The sequence below is a fragment of the Aquarana catesbeiana genome, linkage group LG07 (genome assembly GCF_042186555.1).
Source record: "Aquarana catesbeiana isolate 2022-GZ linkage group LG07, ASM4218655v1, whole genome shotgun sequence".
Taxonomy (NCBI): Eukaryota; Metazoa; Chordata; class Amphibia; order Anura; family Ranidae; genus Aquarana; species Aquarana catesbeiana.
Genome location: NC_133330.1, coordinates 219,031,080 through 219,052,409, shown reverse-complemented (window position 1 = coordinate 219,052,409; position 21,330 = coordinate 219,031,080). Strand labels below are relative to the sequence as shown.

General features: G+C 44.7%; 1 protein-coding gene across 2 annotated transcripts in view; it reads right to left on the bottom strand.

Moving 5' to 3' along the window:
- Positions 1–21,330, bottom strand: part of TDRD5 (tudor domain containing 5) — a 436,549-nt gene that overhangs the window by 345,319 nt on the left and 69,900 nt on the right. The window contains exons 2-4 of one of the 2 annotated variants that reach the window (XM_073593060.1): positions 18,304–18,681; positions 17,340–18,139; positions 5,914–5,997 (exon numbers count right to left, since the gene is read on the bottom strand). In XM_073593060.1, coding sequence (XP_073449161.1) covers positions 5,914–5,997; positions 17,340–18,139; positions 18,304–18,681 — 1,262 coding nt within the window. Of the gene's footprint in view, positions 1–5,913; positions 5,998–17,339; positions 18,140–18,303; positions 18,682–21,330 lie in introns of those variants that run through there. The other variant, XM_073593059.1, reaches the window with a different exon arrangement.

Sequence of the window (21,330 nt, the reverse complement as noted above, 5' to 3'; positions counted from 1 at the left end):
TGTTTAAAACGAAAGTGGATAATTCCCCATGGGGCTGTTTAGCAGCAAATAGGAATCAAAATAATTTTTCATAAAAATTATGAATTTTAATTTTATTCATCAAGAGACAATTGGACATCAATGTGATACAAAAGTTAAAATATGAACTCTGGTGTACACAATGCGAGACAGTTTGAACTATGAAGGAGAAACAAACAGTGGATAATACCATGTGATATAACTAAAAAACAATATACAGAGGGTACTTCCTCACAGCATTGATTGGTTGTAATTATACTATCCGATGTTTATGAAATGTCCCAATGCATTTCGACCTTACGGGTTATGGTCTTCTTCAGGGAGTTCTTACATTTCCCTTCCACCAAGAAGGCTCGCTTATCCAGAGACTTCTCTTTGTTAAAAAGCACAGAAGGAGATAAAGAATTCCCCCAATGATGATCCCGAACCCTGCTTGGGAGTTGTGCTCACCTCCGCCCCAAGGGGAGAACAGCCCCGGCCCGTGAGGCTTGCAAGTGGTCACAGGTTGTATGCCCCCCATAGGGGAAACTCAAGACCAAAACACCTGATTATTTTGTAGGAATTATTCAGGCACTGTGATATCCACAATTAGATGCACAGTGTCTATCTGTTCAGATTAAGAACATGCAAGTGCCAGGTCCAAGAGTCTGAGAAAACATGTCTGTGTGTTCACATCAGGGATCAGCTGGATACCCTTAACCTGCAGGAAATTTGCTCTTACTTCCTTTTTTGGCTATGAGACAGGAAGAGAAGGGAAATCTCCCCAATGGGATCCAGCTGGCAAAAAAAAACATCAGTTATAACCCCCCCTTACTCTATCCAAAATGAAAGAAAATAGTTTTGCCTTTACATCTACTTTAACTGATATCTAGCACAGCTTGTTAAATCAAGACAGAGTAAGGGTGTAAGTAATTTGAAGTGGATTGTTCAAGATGTATAGTTTTTTCCATCACAGTAAAAAATATATATCATATGGCTAATTTTTAGTCACCGTTTTAATTATTGTCAGACACAAGCTGAAGGTTTAAAAAAAAATATCACAGAGCAATAGTAGTTGTAGTTCCCAGGAATGGCCAGCTACTTCTAGGATGGACTTTAGAAAATGCTGGTGTGGCCTCATCGTGAGTATGCACTTCGGTTTTGGTCACCAATCAACAGAAAGAATATCCTAGAACTAAAAAGAGTCCTGTGAAGGGCAACTAAATTAATAAGGGGGCTGGAGTACCTCAAATAAGAGTAAAGACTGAAGTGGTTTTAAACGCCAGACTTGAAATATGAACAAAGTATATCCCTCTATAGTGTGTACTTGTCTCAATTAAGAGCACGACATGTCATTTCTGTCTGCTATCAGCATGAATGACTTCTGACAAGTTTTCTTGACAAAGAAAAAAGGTGACAGGGGAGGGAGCTCCAGCTGTTTGACAGCCTCAGCTCTGTTCCTGTGTGAAGAGAGGTGTTCCTTCCCTCCAATCAGCTCTCATAGTTCTCCTCACTGAGCTCTGCAGTGTGTGATTTCACCTTTTCACCCCCTTTTTTCTGACCGTCCAGACAAGCTCTTTACATTTTCCACTTTGAATGGATGTAGAGAAGAGATGGCTGTGGATAAACAGGAACAACTTACAGTGGATATAAAAAGTCTATACACATCTGTTAAAATGTCAGGTTTCTCTGATGTATACAAATGAGACAAAGATTAATAATGTCAGAACTTTTTCCACCTTTAACCGCTTGCCAACCAGCCGTCGCAGTTATATTGCGGCAGAATGGCACAGGCAGGCGAATTGCCGTCATGTTACGTCGGCTCTCGATGACCGCTGAGCTCCCGCGATCGCTCGTAACACGTCGAGAACCGGGAGCTCTGTGTGTGAACACAGAGCTCCCGGTTCTCTGAGGGGAGAAGTGACAGATCGTCTTTTCATACAAAGTATGAACAGCGATCTGTTATCTCCCCTAGTCAGTCCCCTCCCCCCTTCAGTTAGAACACACATTAGGGAACACAGTTAACCCCTTGATCGCCCCCTAGTGTTAACCCATTCACTGCCAGTGACATTTTTACAGTAATCGATGCATGTTTGGTCCCAAAAATGCGTCAAAATTGTCTGATGTGTCCGCCATAATGTCGCAGTCACAATAAAAATCGCAGATTGCCGCCATTACTAGTAAAAATAAATAAATAAATAAAAATGCTATGAACCTATACCCTATTTTGTAGACGCTATAAGTTTTGCAAAAAAACAATCAATATACGCTTATTGCGATTTTTTTTTTTACCAAAATATGTAGAAGAATACATATCGGCCTAAACTGAGAGAAAAAAAATATTTTTTAAATGGGGATATTTATTATAGCAAAAAGTACAAAATATTGTGTTTTTTTCAAAATTGTCGCAGAAATGATCAAATACCACCAAAAGAAAGCTCTATTTGTGGGAAAAAGGACGTCAATTTTGTTTGGGTACAACGTCGCACGACAACTGTCAGTTAAAGCGACGCAGTGCCGAATTGCAAAAAGTGCTCTGGTCAGGAACAGGGTAAAATCTTCCGGGGCTGAAGTGGTTAATGTGACGTATAAAACTGTACAACACAATTGAAAAACAAACTGAAATCTTTTTAAAAAACTAAAACAATGTTGTTGGATAGCGACATGGTTTAATATCTTACTTCTAGTATTTCACTTCCTGGTTGACACAGCCAGGTAGGAATGAAACACATCAAAGCTTTGTGATCAATGGCTTGGCTCAAGCCCACCTGCTGTGATTTGTGTGATTACAAGCTTCAAAGAGACCACTGCTGCCAAGATGACTATGGAAATTTGACACAGGGCTAATAGAGATGATTCATGGACAAACGCTGCCCCTAGTGGACAATACAGCATGCTTCCTGGAAGAATGGGCAGACATTTGAAGAACTACCTCTTGACAATATCTATTGGATGGAAGGCAAATGGGGCTGGCTACAAGTAGGCGTGTATGAATGAAAAGAGCACACACACAGGCAATTCTTCCTCTTTCTGCTGATGCAGGTCTTTGCAAGCCTCATGGCTCGGCCATCTTGAGGCCTTGCTCTGGGTGCTGGTTTGGCCTGTGGCACAGAGCTCTCTCTTAATACACCTGGAGACCAGCCAAGAGGACGTGATAAGTATAAGTCTTGTATTGTGTTCTGATTGTAAGCTTTGTAACATTGCAATTTCTTGTAACACCTTTATGTTAGTTTTTTTCCTAATTCTGTTGTTTTAGTACATTCCTATTTTCTTGGGAATAAATGTAACTTGTTTACTAAGCAGATGTGTTTGTTATATCATTGTGCTTATCAGACTCTTACAGAGTAGCTAACTGTAGGGACTAGACAAATTAATATATAATAAACATGTATGCAATAGTTATATAGGATATATTATATTGTATAATATTGCAGCGGTTACATCAAATGTGGTTGCATAAGTGTGCACACCCTCTTTAACTGGGGATGTAGCTATGTTCAGAATTAAAGCGAAAAATGGAACTTCTGCTTTTCTGGTTCACATTTGGCACCTTTCAGGGTGGAGGGGGAGCAGATACCTGTATAACCCAGGTATTTGCTCCCACTTCCAGCAATAGATCGTCGCAGATTCGGCGGCGATCTACGCCATGTCCGGCTCCTCCTCCGTCCCCCCGCTGTCTGATGGGAGACACACAGGTCCAAGAAGACAGCAGGGACCAGTGAGGATGCGCAGTAGGGAACCAGGCTGTGAAGCCGCAAGGCTTCACTTCCTGATTCCCCTACTGAAGATGGCTTCGGGTGAGGGCATCGCGGGCACCCTGGACAGGTAAGTGTCATAATATTAAATATTAATATTGTCATAATATTAAAAGTCAGCAGCTGCAGTATTTGTAGCTGCTGACTTTTAATTTTTTTTTTCGGCGGAACTCCGCTTTAAGCAATCACATTTAAACTCATGTTAAAATAGGAGTCTGTACACACCTGTCATCATTTAAAGTGCCTCTGATTAACCCCAAATAAAGTTCAGCTGTTCTAGTAGGTCTTTCCTGACATTTTCTTAGTTGCTTTCTACAGCAAAAGCCATGGTCCGCAGAGAGCTACGTTTGGCGCAAAAACATTGCACATTACCAAATAACACCACACCCAGAGTGAAGCATGGTGGTGGCAGCATCAAGCTTTGGGGCTGTTTTTCTTTAGCTGGAACAGGGGCCTAAGTCAAGGTAGAGGGAATTATGAACAGTTCCAAATACCAGTCAATATTGTCACAAAACCTTCAGGCTTCTGCTAAAAAGCTGAACATGAAAAAGAACCTCATCTTACAGCACGACAATGATCCAAAGCACACATCCAAATCAACAAAGGAATGGCTTCACCAGAAGATTAAAGTTTTGAAATGGCCCAGCCAGAGCCCAGACCTGAATCCGATTGAAAATCTGTGGAGTGATCTGAAGAGGGCCGATTTGGAGTGTTTTCGCAAAGAAGAGTGGGCAAATATTGCCAGGTCAAGATGTGCCATACTGATAGACTCAAAAAAGACTGAGTGCTGTAATAAATTCAAAAGGTGCTTCAACAAACTACTAGTTTTAAGGGTGTGCACACGTCTGCAACCATATTATTTTAGTTTTGTATTTTTACTTCCCTCCACCTAAAAGATTTCAGTTTGTTTTTCAATAGAGTTGTACAGTTTATAGGTCACATTAAAAGGTGCAAAAAGTTCTGAAATTATTTATCTTTGTCTAATTTCTTTACATTACAGAAACATGACATTTTAATAGGGGTGTGTAGACTTTTTATATCTACTGTAGGTAAGAGGATTTGTTTTGTCTCTGTGTATCACCTGATAGCTCACTGTGTATACAGTATGTAAGGGTTTACAACCACTTTGACCGCTTGCCGACCGCCCCCCGGGTGCTTTAAGGGATATAGGCGGTGCATGCCCGCCGCATCACTGAGGAGCCGATGCACGTGCCCGGTGGCCGCTCCTGACAGAGCTAGAGCGGGGATTTGTGTGTTTAAACACACAAATCCACGTTTTGTCAGGGGTGAGGCGACAGATCTGTTGTTCCTAATGCTTAGAAACAACGATCGGTCTCCTCCCCCAGTCAGTCCTATCCCCCTACAGTTAGAACACACACCTAGGGAAAACAATTAATCCCTTGATCACCCCCTAGTGTTAACCCCTTCCCTGCCAGTGACATTTATACAGTAATCAGTGGCTATTTTTAGCTCTGATCACTGTATAAATGGCAATGATCCCAAAAAAAAAAAAAAAAAAAAAAGGGTCCAAATTGTCCGACCTGTCCGCCGCAATGTCGCAGTCCCTGATCACTGCCATTGCTAGTACAAAAAAATAAAATAAAAATGCCATAAATCTATCCCCTATTTTGTAGACACTATAACTTTTGCGCAAACCAATCAATATACGCTTATTGCGATTTTTTTTTACCTAAGATATGTAGAATACATATTGGCCTAAACTGATGAAGAATTATTTTAATTTTTTTTTATTTGGGGATATTTATTATAGCAAAAAGTAAAAAATATTGTTTTTTTCCCCAAAATTGTCCTTCTTTTGTTTATAGTGCAAAAAAAAAAAAAAAACTGCAGAGGTGATCAAATACCACCAAAAGAAAACTATTTTTGGGGAAAAAAGACATAAATTTTATTTGGGTACAGCGTCGCATGACCGCGCAATTGTCAGTTAAAGCGACGCAGTGCCGTATCGCAAAAAATGGCCTGGTCAGGAAGGGGGTAAAATCTTCCGGGGCTGAAGTGTTTAAGTAAAATGTCTTCCTCAATTAGCACAACATACAGGGATATGTATATGCTTATGAAACAATCTCCCACACACATTGACATATGGATTGAACTGGATGGATTTTACCTATGTAACTGAATATGTGTTCTATTAACTTACGTTTTTTATTTCTTGTCGAAGCTCAGGGCTGATGACATTGCCTGCTGTCTTCTGTGACAAACACAGTTTCAAGTTCCTGTCCAGCTATTAGAAAAGAGGGCGCACCAAATGTTAGTTCCTATATTGCAGTAGAGAAAAAAACTCAGCATAAATCTTTTTTACTATGGTCGATGGGGTCAATCCACCAACGTTTACCACATGTAATAACGCAGTCACTTGACTCATTTGCATAAATCGCATGCGGTAAATTAAGTCCAATTCATAACATAAAAAAAAAAGAACAATTATGCTGTATTTCCCGGGAAAAAAAATGTGCAGGTAAATGGCAGTATTATGCCCCGTACACACGATAGGATTTTCCAATGGAAAATGTGTGATAGGACCTAGTTGTCGGAAATTCCGACCGTGTGTAGGCTCCATCACACATTTTCCATAGGAATTTCCGACACACAAAGTTTGAGAGCTTGCTATAAAATTTTCCGACAACAAAATCCGTTGTCTGAAATTCCGATCGTGTGTACACAAATCCGACGCACAAAGTGCCACGCATGCTCATAATAAATTAAGAGATGAAAGCTATTGGCTACTGCCCAGTTTATAGTCCCAACGTACGTGTTTTACGTCACCGCATTCAGAACGATCGGATTTTCCGACAACTTTGTGTGACCGTGTGTATGCAAGACAAGTTTGAGCCGACATCCGTCGGAAAAAATCCATGGATTTTGTTGTCGGAATGTCTGATCAATGTCCGAACGTGTGTACAGGGCATAAGTCCAATTCACAAACGGATCAGAGAGTAAAAAAAAAAAAAAAAAGCAGGCAATATTTACCACAAGGGTTTTGCTGGCGGTATCACATGCGGTATTTGTCAAAAAACAGTGTGCGCGTCGAGGAAACCTCCACGCTGTTTTAAGACAAATAGCTGGATGCTAAGGAGCGGGCCAGGAAACTGATAGCTTAATGTAAAAAAAAGGTAGACAATTAAAAATGATGGGGGAAAAAAAACTGTGAGCCCCCCCAGTCCATATACCAGGCCAAAATTGAAAAAAAAATTTAAAAAGAATAAAATGGCTTGGGGTCCCCCCCAAAATCCATACCAGAGCCTTATCCGAGCATGCAGCCTGGCAGGTCAGAAAAGGGGGGGTATATGCAAGCCAGCTCCCCCCCCTTAACCATACCAGGTCACATGCCCTCAACATGGGGAAGTGGGTGCTTGACGGGGACAAGGGCCTCAAGGCTGGTGGTTGTGGGGGTCTGCGGGCATGGGAATCGTTTATTTGAATCTGGAAGCCCCCTTTAAGAAGGGGGTCCCCAAATCCCCCCCCCCCCCATCAGAATGGGTATATAGTACCTCTATCCAGTCACCAAAAAAATGTCAAAAAGTAAAAAAAAAAAAAAAAGTTCTGACAACTCCTTCATTAAAAAGTGAAAAAACAGTGTCCCCCCCATGTAAAACCATTGTCAATCACACCACCCACCGCACCAAGAAAAGAAAAGAGAATAAAAACGCTCCCGCCATCCATGAAGACTGGCTGCCTACTGCAGGCTCCCCCATTTGACATATCTTATATAAGCAAGGGGTGGGGCCACCTGGCTACCTCACCTGGTAGTCTCGCCCCCTTGTGACATCACGGACCAATGCATGCTGGGTCGGTGACATTACAAGGGAGCGGGACCACCAGGTGACCTCACCCTTTACTTATATAAAAAATGTCAAAAGAGGGAGCCTGCAGTAGGCAGCCAGCCTTCATGGATGGCGGGAACATTTTTTTTTTTTCTTTTCGGGTCGGCGGTGCGGCGTGATTTACATCGGGGGACTTTTTTTTATTTGTTAATAAAATGAATTGCCAAAAACTGTCTTTGTTTCTATTACTTTTTGACACTTTTTTGGTGAATGAGTAGGGTACCATGTACCCCATAGTCATTCACATAGGGGGGGCCAGATTCTAATAAGCCCCCTGTCCGCAGACCCCTTCAACCACCGGGATGAGGCCCTTGTCCCCATGCTGATGGGGACAAGTTCCTTTATAGTGCCCCAAAGCACCCACCCCACATGTTGAGGGCAGGAAGGGGTTGGGGGGGGGGGGGGACGCTCGCTCATCCCCCTCCTCTTTACTGACCTGCCGGGCTGCATGCTCGGATAAGGGTCTGGTATGGATTTTTTGGCGTGGAGGTTCCCCTTTAAAACCATACCAGAGGGAGGGCCCGGTATGGACTGGGGGGACACAATGCTTTTTTTTTTTTTCCAATCACTTTTAATTGTCTGCAGTTTTGTTTGTTTTTTTAAGTTCAGCTGACAGCTGACGAGTCATCCGTTGTTAAAGCAAAGTTCCAGTCTCCTAGCCAAAATGATCCTAATCACATCATTGAGTTTGTTGTAATTCACCATCAGTGCAATGGATATTGCTGGCAATGTTCAGAATAGAATTACTAGATGATGATTTTTCTTTTCTCTGTCGATTCTGGTTGCGACCATGGAGGCTGTGGGCAGCTGAAGCCGGCCTGGCTTCATTTCCTGGATTTCTTGCAGCTGGCTACCCAGCATGCACCTAGTGATTTCATGCCTGCGCAGTAATGACACTGCGGGCGCACTTTGTTACGTCCAGGAAATCTTGCGACTTCTGGGATCAAGGACATTGATATCCCAGAAGTCAATGGGCCAGGCTGATGATGCAGTCGCCTAAGCAGCCAGCCGGGCACAACCGGAAGTTGTGGGGTAGATTAACCACTTCAATACAGGGCATTTTCACCCCCTTCCTGCCCAGGCCAATTTTAAGCAGTGTAACATTTTGAATGACAAATTGCGTGGTCATGCAACACTGTACCCAAATGAATTTTTCCCCATAAAAGTAAAGCTTTCTTTTGGTGGTATTTGATTACCTATGCGGTTTTTATCTTGCGCTATAAACAAAAAGAGAGCGCCAAATTTGAAAAAAAAATTTTGCTATAATTAGCCCAATTTTTTAAATACATAAATAAATGTTTTCCTTAGTTTAAGCTGATATGTTTTCTTCTACATATTTTTGGTTAAAAAAAAAAAATAATCGCAAAAAGCTTATATTGATTGGTTTGCGCAAAAGTTATAGCGCCTACAAAATAGGTTTTTGATATATGGCTTTTTTTTTTTTTACTAGTAATGGCGGTGATCTGCGATTTTTATCGTGAATGTGACATTGCAGCGGACAGATCAGAAACTTTGAACAATATTTTTGGACCATTGACATTTTTACAGCGATCAGAGCTAAAAATATGCACTGATTACTGTATAAATGTCACTGGCAGGGAAAAAGTTAGGGAAAAAGTAGGGAGTGATTCTAACTGTGGGGGGGGGGGGGGACTGACTAGGGGAGAATGATCGGTGTTCCTATATACTAGGAACACACAATCTGTCTCCTGTCCCCCTGATAGGACGTGGATCTGTGTGTTTACACACACAGATCCACGTTCCCGCTGTTGCGAGTGATCGCGGATGCCCGGCGGACATCGCAGCCGCCGGGCACGCGCATTGGCTCCTCGGTAACGCAGCAGGCGCATGCCCCCTATACTGCCGGGAAGCCGAGAAAGTCATCTGAGGCCCGTCCCAGATGGGAGATCCCATCTGCGGACGTCATATGACAATAGGCAGGTATTGAAGTGATTAATATAAAAAGGAATAGGTACTAACCTAGGGAATTTTACCATATAAGCAGCAAAAAGTTACATCACTATAGGTGCACATTACAATGTGGCTGAAATAAAAAAATGGGATTTTTGTACTTACCGTAAAATCCCTTTCTCTGAAGTACATTGACGGACACCGCACTTTAATCTTGACCTTAGGGTTATATCGACACCTTTAGGAGAGGACTAGGCAGAACACAAAAAGAAAACAAGCACAGTACTGCCCAGGGGGCGGTCCAACTGGCTATAACCCCTCACTCTGCTCCCAGCAGCTCAGTTCATCAAAAAGCAGTACTAACTTAAATAGGAGGGGTGGGTGCTGTGTCTGTCAATGAACTTCGGCGAAAGGAATTTTACGGCAAGTACAAAAATCCCATTTTCTCTTTCGTTCATTGACGGACACAGCACTTTAATCTTGACCTTAGGGACGTCCCCAAGCAGTGCCAAAAATCAAGGGTGGGAACACAGAGAAAATAAACTCCACCCACAACAAAAAGAACTCCCAATCAGAGGAGCCACAACCTCAAACGGCCGCCTGCAAAACCTTGCAGCTGAAGCATGCATCCAAAGATGCACCCACATCGACCTTGTAAAATTTGGTGAAAGTGTGTACTGACGACCAGGTAGCTGCCTTACACACCTGTAAAATGGACACTTGATGCCGGAAAGCCCAGGAAGCACCAACTGCCCTGGTAGAATGCGCCGTGACGGGAAAGGGAGGCGCCCGCCCCCTTATGGCATAAGCCTGAACAACAATCTGTCTGATCCACCGAGAAATGGTGGCCGACGAGAACGCCAGGCCCTTCTTCGGACCAGCCACCGAGACAAACAGAGTCCGACCTCCGGAAAGAAGACAGATACACCCACAGAGCCTGGACCACATCCAAAGAATGTAAAGTGACCCCCTTGGGATGCGACGGCCGACGGTCCTCATTTAGATGAAAGGCCAAAACAACCTTTGGAAGAAAAGAGGGCTGCGGACGCAGCACCGCCTTATCCTTGTGGAAGACCAAATAGGGAGACTTACATGACAAGGCCGCCAACTCAGAAACCCGCCTTGCAGATGTAATAGCCACTAGAAAGACTACTTTCTGAGAGAGCGTCAATAAAAGGGATCTCCCTAATGTTTTCAAAAGTACCAGATTCAGATCCCACGGGGGCAGCGGCGGGCGTACCGGAGGGGCCACATGCAGAACCCCCTGAACAAACGTACGAACCAATGAGCGAGTCGCCAAGGGCCGCTGAAAAGAGACAGCCAAAGCTCATATCTGCCCCTTAATGGTGCTTAATGCAAGCTTCTGATCCACTCCTCGCTGCAGAAACAGCAGGATCCTGGAAACCGAATATGAGCGCGGATGCCACCCCACCTCCTCACACAGGGAGACGTAGGCCTTCCAGGTGTGATGATAAATCTTCCGGGAAGAAGACTTTCGCTTTCCCTTAGCATAGTGGAAATTACCGAAGCCAACAGCCCTCGGTCCCTCAACACTTGGCTTTCAACAGCCATGCCATTAAAGCCAGCGACGGTAAAGCAGGGTGGAGTATCGGACCTTGAGACAGAAGGTCCTCCTGCACCGGCAGCCGCCAAGGAACATCCGCCACCATTCGTACTATATCGGCGTACCAAGGACGTCAAGGCCAGTCTGGGGCAATCAGAATCACCGGAATCCCCTCGGCCTCCACTCTGTGCAGCAGATGAGGGAGGAGCCTGAGAGGGGGAAAGGCATAAATTAGCCAATAATGCCCCCTTGAGGCCACCAACGGGTCTGATGCGTTCGCCCAGGGATCCTTTGACCTGGCCACAAACCTCTGCACCTTCCGATTGAGCCGAGAGGCCAGGAGATCCACATCCGGTATGCCCCACCATAGGCTAATGAGCCAAAACACTTCCAGATGCAGTGACCATTCCCCCTGGTCCAGCAACTGACGACTGAGGTAGTCCGCCTTACAGTTTTCTACACCCAGAATGTACACGGCTGACAGAGCCGGCACGCGCCGCTCTGCACACTGTAGGATGTGGGAGACCTCCAGCGTCGCCACTGAGCTCCTTGTCCCTCCCTGATGAATGACACACGCCACCGCCGTGGCGTTGTCCGACTGGATCCTGACCGGAAGACCCTGCAGCCTCTGCAACCATGTGGAGAGGCACCGCCTGATCGCCCGCAGCTCCAGCACATCGATGGACAGGTGGGATTCTTCCCGCGTCCAGCGACCCTGGGCCGACTGGATGCCCAAAATTCCCCCCCAGCCAGTCAGGCTGGTGTCCATCATAATCACTGTCCAATGAAGAGGAAGGAATGATTTCCCGGACCAAAGGGCCGGGGACCTCAGCCACCAGAGAAGCGAAGCCCTGGCTAGCTGGCTCACCCAGATTTGACAATCCAGGGATGTCGGAGACTTGTCCCATTTGGACAGGATCTCTTTCTGCAAGACCCGAGTGTTGAATTGAGCATACGGTACCGCCTCGAAAGTGGCTACCATGAGGCCCAGAACTCGCATGAGTTCAGAATCAACCCCAAGTACTCCAGGTGCTGGGTCGGCAGCAACACCGACTTCTGGAGATTCAACACCCAGCCAAACTCCTGAAGAGTCTGCATGGTGATCGCCACATCCACCCTTAGTTCTGAGGCAGAAGCTGCTCTCAGGAGGAGGTCGTCCAGGTAATCCGCGATCCCTCGTTGTGTCTGAAATGCCAGAATCGGAGCCAGCACCTTGGTGAAGACCCTTGGTGCCAATGCTAAGACAAAGGGAAGAGCTACAAATTGGTAGTGCTCATCCCCGACCGCAAATTGCAAGAACCTCTGGTGTCTGACACATATGGGGAAATGCAAGTATGCGTCCTTGATGTCCAAAGACGCCAGGAAATCCCCCTGATGAAGCGACCACGGAACGAACCGATTCCATCCTGAACCTCCGAACCTTCACAAAACAATTGAGGGCCTTGAGATCCAGGACCAGATGGACACCTTCCTTCTTCGGGATTACAAACAGAATGGAGTAGAATCCCTGAAACCTTTCCGACGTCGGTACAGACACTATCACCCTTACGCAGTAGTAAGTCCTGTACTGCCCCAAACAGGGCCTCCCGACGAGCCGAAAGGAGATGAAGGTTTGAGGGAAAAAACCTGCCGGCGGACAAAGAAACTATCTTGTAGCCTGACAAAACCAGCTCGCAGACCCACTGGTCAGAAAGAAGAGAAGTCCAGAAGGCGACCCCCCCACCCGCGAGTCAGGTGGGGGCGAACCTTCATGCGGAAGCTGATTTGTTCGCAGGCTTGTTCGGCTTGCGATACCAGAACGCTTTTGTCCCTCAGCGGGCACCTTGTCGGACAAGGAAGGTTTACCCACCGACACGTTCGGACAAAAAAGCCGCTTCTGAGCGGAAAAGGAAGGCCCCTGCCTACGGCGTGGCTCCTTACCCTTTCTGGACTGTGGGAGCAAAGTACTCTTTCCCCCAGTAACATTTTTAATAATGTCATCCAGTGAGGCGTCAAACAGCCTCCCACCTGCAATACAAATATACTTAAGGCCGTGCACCAACTGGTCTGCCAGTTCCACACAAACTGGGGAAACCTGCTCCTTCCCCAACTGGCGGTGCAACAACTTAGCCCATTCAGTAAGTGTTTGTGACACCAGAGCCGTGGCTAACACCAGCCGAAGCGCGGACCCCACCCCTGTAAACATGGACTGGGCAACCGCCTCGGCCCTTCTGTCGGCAGGGTCCTTAAAAAGAGGGGGACCCTTCCACCGGAATCGTGGTCACCATACCTAGATACCGGGCGGGTCAACAACCGGAGATGTCCATTCTTTCAGAAAACTCTCCTCAAAGGGGTAACGCACCGCCATTCGCCTCGGGACTGAAAACGCAAGCTGCAGGCGTTCTCAATCCTTGTAAATAAACTTATCAAAATAAGTTAGGTAGGGAAACACCTTAGCGGTGCGGACCGGCTTGTGGGACCCAAAAGGGACTGACACATCTGTAGATGCCCCAGCCGTATCCTCTATCTTTAAGGTATCCCGGAACGCTGTGATAAGTGCCCCCACTGCGCTGAAATGGACGCGGAGACTTCCTCCTCACTGTCCGAAGGGTCATGGTCCGCAAACTCTGAAGCGTCAGAACAGGGGCCGCCTGCCACAGCGGGGCCCAAGTCTGAATCAGAGCTTTCCCCGGAAGACGAGGGGGGAGGGGGCGTTTTTTTACCCACCTTACGCCCGCACGCCACTTTCACCCTGGAAACAAATTATTCCAGGACCGCCAACAGAGCGTCCATGGGCACCGCAGGTGCAGGGGAACCAGTTGCTATCACAGGGGTGTCTGGGGAAGAAGCGCCAGGATCCGACGCCATGTTTGACCCACTCTCGCCTGTCACCCGGGACCTAAGGCAAGAGACAAAAAATGCCTACCCTCTTAGCTGCCTACAGACTGAGGGGCCCCCCCGCAGGACTCACCATCCTGACCAAGGTGTTGTGCTGTGCTGCTGTCTGTTCTCCCCTCTGCTGGCGTCCAAACCACAAGGTGTTCTGTGTCAGTTTCGCAATGTTCCTGGCTTAAACAGCCGCCTAGCGCTAGAGAACTAACAGACACCGTCCTCCGTGGCTACATGAAAATGGCCGCCAGCCGCCTCGGACAAAAGCACCCAAAAACGCCAGGAAAATGGCTGCCGCGCTCCAAGAAAATGTCCGCGGTTCCCGCGGTGACCATTCCCCCTGCATGGCGGCAAACGAAGGTAACAAACGAAGGCACAAAACGAAGGGAACAAACGAACGCCATCACAACCCCCTGCCAGGACCCAGAGACCGCCTGGGGGACCCCCGGGCCAGGTAAGTGCACCGCACCCCCTAAGCCAGCCACACAGCGCCCTTTGGATGGGGAGGAGGGCAAAAGGGCAGGGAGGGAGGAAAGGGAGAGAGAGACCCCCTAACCGATCCCCCAGGGAGTGCCCAGCTGCTCCATCCTGCCTAAACAGGTAGAACCATACTTACCCCTCCTGCAGGGACTGCTGGACGCACTCCACGGACAGACCCATCTCCCGCATAGTACGGAGTGGCTGTCAGCCATGGCAACACTGTGACAAGGACAGCAGTAGCCCGGTCATATGTGTGCCCCAGAGCATATAGCTCACCGGCTGCCCCGGACCAGAATGGGGCCTGTTGCGGCTGACCCAGCGTGGAGCTAAAGTCTGCAGGCGCTCGATGACCAAGCTGGGGAGACTACTAGGATCTATATTATTCAGCCTGTCACCCAGCCTGGCTGTTGATTGCACAGGAAGAAGAAACAAAAACAGCAAAAAATTTTCAAAGACCACTGGTCCCCACAGAGAGCCAGGTCCTTCTCCTAGACTAGACAGAAAAAAACTGAGCTGCTGGAAGCAGAGTGAGGGGTTATAGCCAGTAGGAACGCCCCCTGAGCGGTACTGTGCTTGTTTTTTTTGTGTGTTCTGCCTAGTCTTCTCTCCTAAAGGTGGCAATATAACCCTAAGGTCAAGATTAAAGTGCTGTGTCCGTCAATGAACGACAGAGAAAAATGAGTGGAACTCTGCTTTAAAGGACTCGATGGCCAGCTTCCCGGCCCGCTCCTTAGCAACCAGCTCAATGTTGCGTTAACTAATGCAGTAATTACCGCTAAAACAAATACTGCATTCGTTATTAAACACAACATTCTTAATTAACTAAACATTTGCACAGTTGTTACCGCATTTGGTACTTTACTGCATTTTATTAGCCGATATTGAACGCTTAGTGAATTGACCCCTATGTCTCATTCCTTTTTCCACCATCAGTGTACCACAAAATTGCGGAAGAGGACAGCACTTTGAATATGTTTTTAGAGATATGTTTTATAGTCAGCAGCAGCTTCATTTACTCAATGATTTCATAGCTAAATGATACCAAGCGCAGGAAATCTCTTTTTTTTTTAATCAAATTTAACATATCTTAAATTTTCATTAAGCACTCATGGGTAATAAAGGTTTACCTGAAACCACATGTTTTTTGACCGCTTGCAGTGCTGTAATTTATGATCATATAAAAAGACAACAAACTCTAGTAGTTATCTGAATGTAAAGTAATGCAAAAATCATCTTTGCTAAAAAAAAGACTGCTTCAGGAAAATTTGTCATATGGTATGCTATGCAAGAGCATATTCCAATATTTTACTGACAGTCTTGTCCATAAACTTGGTGTGGTATTTAGTACCGAGTAACAAGTGAAAGAAGATAATGGAAAAAAAAAAAAAGCAGAAGCCTAAGATATAAGTAGGTAGAATACATTTGGGGATAATGAAGGCGTTATGGATTAACCATTTGAGCTCCGAAAGGTTTTACACCCTTCACGAGCAGGCCATTTTCTTGCCATTTAGCACTGGGCTACTTTAACTGGTAATTGCATGGTCATGTAAACGCAGATGAAAGTTATATAATTTTTTTCACACAAATAGAGCTTTTTTTTTGGTGGAATTTGATCACTACAGGAGTTTTTTTTATATAAATTTTGAAAAAAAAAAAAAAATAATATTTCTTACTTTCAGCTTTAAAACTTAACCAAAAAAAAGGGTTAAAAATCTAATTTCTTCATGAATTTATGTCAAACATGTTACACGTCTTTGGTAAAAAACAAAAAACAATAAATATATATTGATTGGTTTGTGTGAAAGTTATAGCGTCTACAAAGTATGGTATATATATTATAATTGTTATTTATTTTTATACTTGTAATGACGGTTATCAGCGACTTACAGCGCGACTGTTATAGTGCGGTGGGCAATCTGACACTAATGATGGGTGGGAACGGATATCACCAGTGACACCAATACATTGATCAGTGATAATACTATACTAATACACTATCACTGTACTACAAACACTGGCTGGGAAGGGGTTAACATCTCAAAGTAATCAAGAGGTTAAGTGTTTGCCTAACAAGTGTTAATGTGTATTATGTGCTGCTTTTTACTAAAAATCTATTTGTGTGTGTATGTGTTGCTTTTACTAAAAATCTATTTGTTCCTTCTCCCTGCTTTGCAGAGAGAAGAAACAAAAAAAAAATATTCCCTCTGTACAGAGCCCCTGGCTGTGAGGGGACACAGCCGTTCAGCAGGTCCCAGCCATGAATCCTTGGCAGGGACCTGCTAATAAAATGCTACTGTGTCCAATCACAACGGGAGTCAGTGGGGGTGGCAGCTAACCTGCAGTTAGCCACCTCCTGACCTGAACTTGACCTGCTTCAAGTAGGATTTGCATTTCTGTAGGCTTGTATGCGAAATGCAAAAGTGGCAGTTCGAAACAAAACACTGCAAAATCTGATGTGAGCAAAAGCCCACTCAACACAGGCCCTTTGGTTGAATTTGCATTCCCTTTGACTTGCTTAGGGAAGAAGCAGCTTTTACATAAAAGCAAGTGTACATAGACCCATATGTTGTGACGCTTGCTATCATATTGAGGTTAACATTTTACAAGGTCTAACTTTGTTAAAATCAATCTGTCCACAGAGAGGATGAAAAGTAAGGAACACAGCAATAGAGGTTGTCAGAGAGCACCTGACATACACAATTCAATACAAAGTCAAAATCATTTAGCAGAACCACCAATGCCTGAGTGATATTAACAGAGGGATAGAAAAGGGAGTTTAGTTAACAGCACTGCTTTTTACTAAAGAAAGTTTGATTAATAAGCAGGCAAGATGCAACTAGTGGAAAGGAACAAGGAATGAAGAAAATGAGCCAGAATGTGCAGTGAATATTAGAGAAAAAGTAAAACTTTAAAACATACCTCCTCTTCCAGTTCCTGGAGGTTACAATCCATGCTAGATTCAACTATATCAACTTTCAAGTCTTCAGCCAAGCTTATTACCTCAGCAGTGACAGTTTCTACATTTGGAGGTGGCTGAACAAGTAAATTGTTATTAGTATCTTGAATTATAGCTGGAGGCAAAGAGCATAACTGGGTTTTAGTGATTTCTACACGGTTAAAGTTCACTGTTGAGTCTCCAGTTTCACAGTTTAAATTTGCTTTAGTGTCATTTTTAGGAGAATATTTGCCGGCATAATATTCAGCCTCAGCTGCCTTAAACAACTTATCCAGAACTGTAAGACCAGTGGACAATGTGGTGGCAGAAGATGCTGGTGTGAGGCCATTAGAAGGTACAGTTGCAGGTGGTGATAGTCTGGAGGTAGTTGACTGTGCATTTTCAGAAGGAATTGGTGCAGAGCCAGTGGAGCACGCATTTTCAGGAAGTGCTGGTGTGGTGCCAGTGGACTGGGCATTTTTAGAAGGTGCTGACCTGGGGCAAGTGGACAATGCAGTTGCAGAAGGTGCTGGTGTGGGGCCAGTGGACAATGCAGTTGCAGAGAGTGCTGATGTAGGGCCAGCGGACGGTGCAGTTACAGAAGGTGCTGGCATGCAGCCAGTGGATGGCACTGAAGCAGAAGATGCTGGTGGCAAAGAAACATTCATGGATGTCTTATTTCTGGAGTATTGTGCTTCATCTTTAAGAACCCTGCACGGATAAGCCGACGTGGTAGAGGTAACTTGATTACATGACCAATTTGTAACTGGTTTTGCAAAGAAACCTGGAACAGACATGAAAATGCATTGTTTAGACTGCTATGCACAAATGTAAAGAAACCGAATACAAGATTGGTAAAATTTCAAATAAGTGCATAAATGATAGGTAACACCTAAATAAAGATAAAGCAACAAATGTAACAAATTAAAAAGGATGCGTTTATCTCACCAGTAAATGTGCCATGATTATACGGAGTCTTCAACATCAGTAATGACCCAGCTCTAGTTTGTGTCACTTGCACCATATCAGACACAGATCTTAGAACTTCTAATAAAGAGTAGAATCCATAGCGAGTATACTGAAAACTGCGCCCAAAACGATTATAGAATGCAGTTTCTAGCTGGGAGACCAGCAACGGAGAGATGGAGAGCAAATCTCGTAGGTCACTCTTCAGTGATGCTGGAAGAACCGGAGCTATTCTGCCACGTCTCACCAAGTCAACATGGTAACGAGGTATTGTGATACGTCGCCTACTTATAGATCTTCTACTGGTCTTCTGTCTGGATACCAGTTCTGCTACACCTTTAGTGTCTTCATTAACCACACCTTGAAACAAAAACACAAAAAGATTTAAAGAGACGCTCTGGTCAGTTACAAAAGAATTAAGTAAGCAGCTAAGAAGCAGGGCACACACATAGGTTGGACTTGATGGACTTGTGTCTTTTTTTCGACTTCACCTACTATGTAAAAATACAGTAGCTACTGACATTTAAAGTGGTTGTAAAGTCAGAAGGTTTTTTTTTTATCTTAATGCATTTTATGCATTAAGATAAAAAGCCTTCTTTGTGCAGCAACCACCCCCCCCAATACTTACCTGAGCCCCCTCTCTATCCAGCAATGTTGTAGGATTGTCTCGGGTGCCTGGGACTCCCCTCCTCATTGGCTTAAACAGCAGCACGGCGCCATTGGCTCCCTCTTTTGTCAAAGTCAGTCAGCCAATGAGAATAGAAAGGGGGCGGGGCGGAGCCATGTCTGAAAGGGCACAGGGAGCTGTGGCTCAACTCAGGTGCACCCATAGTAAGCTGCTTTAGGGGGGGGGGGGACTTGTCAGGAGGGAGGGGCCAGGAGACCTGAAGAGTGCAGGTAAGTATAACAACATTTTTATTTTTTTATAATAAAGAGACTTTACAATCACTTATATAGATTTATCAGCCCAGGGATCCAGCGCTATCATCTGAACCAGTGCTTGGCCGATCTTCAGGTCCCCAGTGCCACCATCTTGCTTGTGGGAAGCCGTGTGGGACTTTCTGGTGTTTCACAGCTGGCTCCCCACTGTGCAAATTCAAGATGCGCTGTGCTTTTTCAATGGCCTCACAATCTCCTTGGACATGTGACCTGTTCCAGGTTGCAGGTGGGGGAGGAGGCTAAACTTGGTAGTGGGTAACTGTCAGAAATAGATACCTGCAACCAGGAAAATAAAAATTCAGAAGTATGGTGGGTGTGGAAGAATTTAGATGAGCAGAACTTTCCTTTTCCGGTGAAGTTCCAGTTAAAGAATATTAAAAATTCTGCAGACCTTAAGGCTGGGTTCACACCTTTGTGAATTGGATGCGGGATCCCTATATCCAAATCGCAATAACAGGAGATATTGACCGGCTCTCTATGGAGCCGGTTCACATATCTCCACAGCGGCTCCGGTGAGTTTTGCACAAAAACGATGTGCGTCTTTTGGTCTGTTTCAGGTCCGAATTCAGCCCAAAATTCGGGCTGAAATCAGACCGGAAACGGTGAACCACCATGCACTGGACCGTGCTGTGAGCCGAGCCTAAAAACGGATTACTAGTTAGAGCTGGGAGGACCCTCCCCCAGTTAGGAATAAGAACCCACCATACACCAGGTGACATTCGTTTTTGGAATGCAGTTTAGTCATTATCTATGGGTCATATGCAGCTACCTTCAGGTGATTGGAAATTGGCAAAAAAAAGAGGGCTGTAGGACATCCCCTGTACACGGACTCCCACTCCCAGCAAGCCTCATTGCTATAGCAAGAAATGGGGAGATCATGAAGAATAGAGGGGAGAGACTTGTGTACTGTACGCCAAGAAACAGATTTCACTAGTATATAAAAAATAAAAATCATATTTTCTTAGTCATATAGTAAACAAGTCAAGAAGGGCTCAACAGGACAGCTCATAGCACCTTACACCTGAAAATGGCACTACAGTCAACCAAACAAAAAGTAGTAAAAGCTGAGAATAGCTCATACCCTTTCAAGCAACGGAAACGAAATGTCCAGAAGATGTATAGAAGCAGGGCAGACAGAAGCCAGAACAATGTCCTGGTCAATATAAGTCAAGAAGAAAACACCCTAGGAAGAAAAAGAGGCCAAGTCCTAGAAAACAACCTTGTCCCTAAGGTGCCAAAAGGTACCCAAGTGCTCCTTCATCCAGAGTGGAGGCACTCTAATATAAGTGGTGTGTTCTTGGCAAGAACCAGGTGAAGCAGATAAAATGCTTAAAAGAGAAAAAACTAATGCAGCCACCACATCTAAGGATTGCAATATATTACATTTTTGGTTTGGGGTTTAAAAGGAGAAGTGCACGATTAAAAAAAAAAAAAAATCAATCATACATACAGTTGTGCTCATAAGTTTACATACCCTGGCAGAATTTATGATTTCTTGGCCATTTTTCAGAGAATATGAATGATAACACAAAAATATTTCTTTCTTTCACTCATGGTTAGTGTTTGGCTGAAGCCGTTTATTATCAATCAACTGTGTTTACTCTTTTTAAAATCATAATGACAACAGAAACTAGCCAAATGACCCTGATCAAAAGTTTATATACCCTGGTGATTTTGGCCTGATAATATGCACAGTTGTCACAAAGGGGTTTGAATGGCTAGTAAAAGGTAACCATCCTCATCTGTGACCTGTTTGCTTGTAATTAGTGTGTGTGTGTATAAAAGGTTAATGAGTTTCTGGACTCCTGACAGACCCTTGCATTTTTCATCCAGTACTGCACTGATGTTTCTGTATTCTGAGTCGTGGGGAAAGCAAAAAGTATTGTCAAAGGGTCTGCGGGAAAAGGTAGTTGAACTGTATAAAACAAGAAAGGGATATAAAAAGATATCCAAGGAATTGAGAATGCCAATCAGCAGTGTTCAAACTCTAATCAAGAAGTGAAAATAAGGGGTTCTGTTGAAACTAGGGATGCATCGAAATTTTGTCCGCCGAAACATATCGGCTGAAAA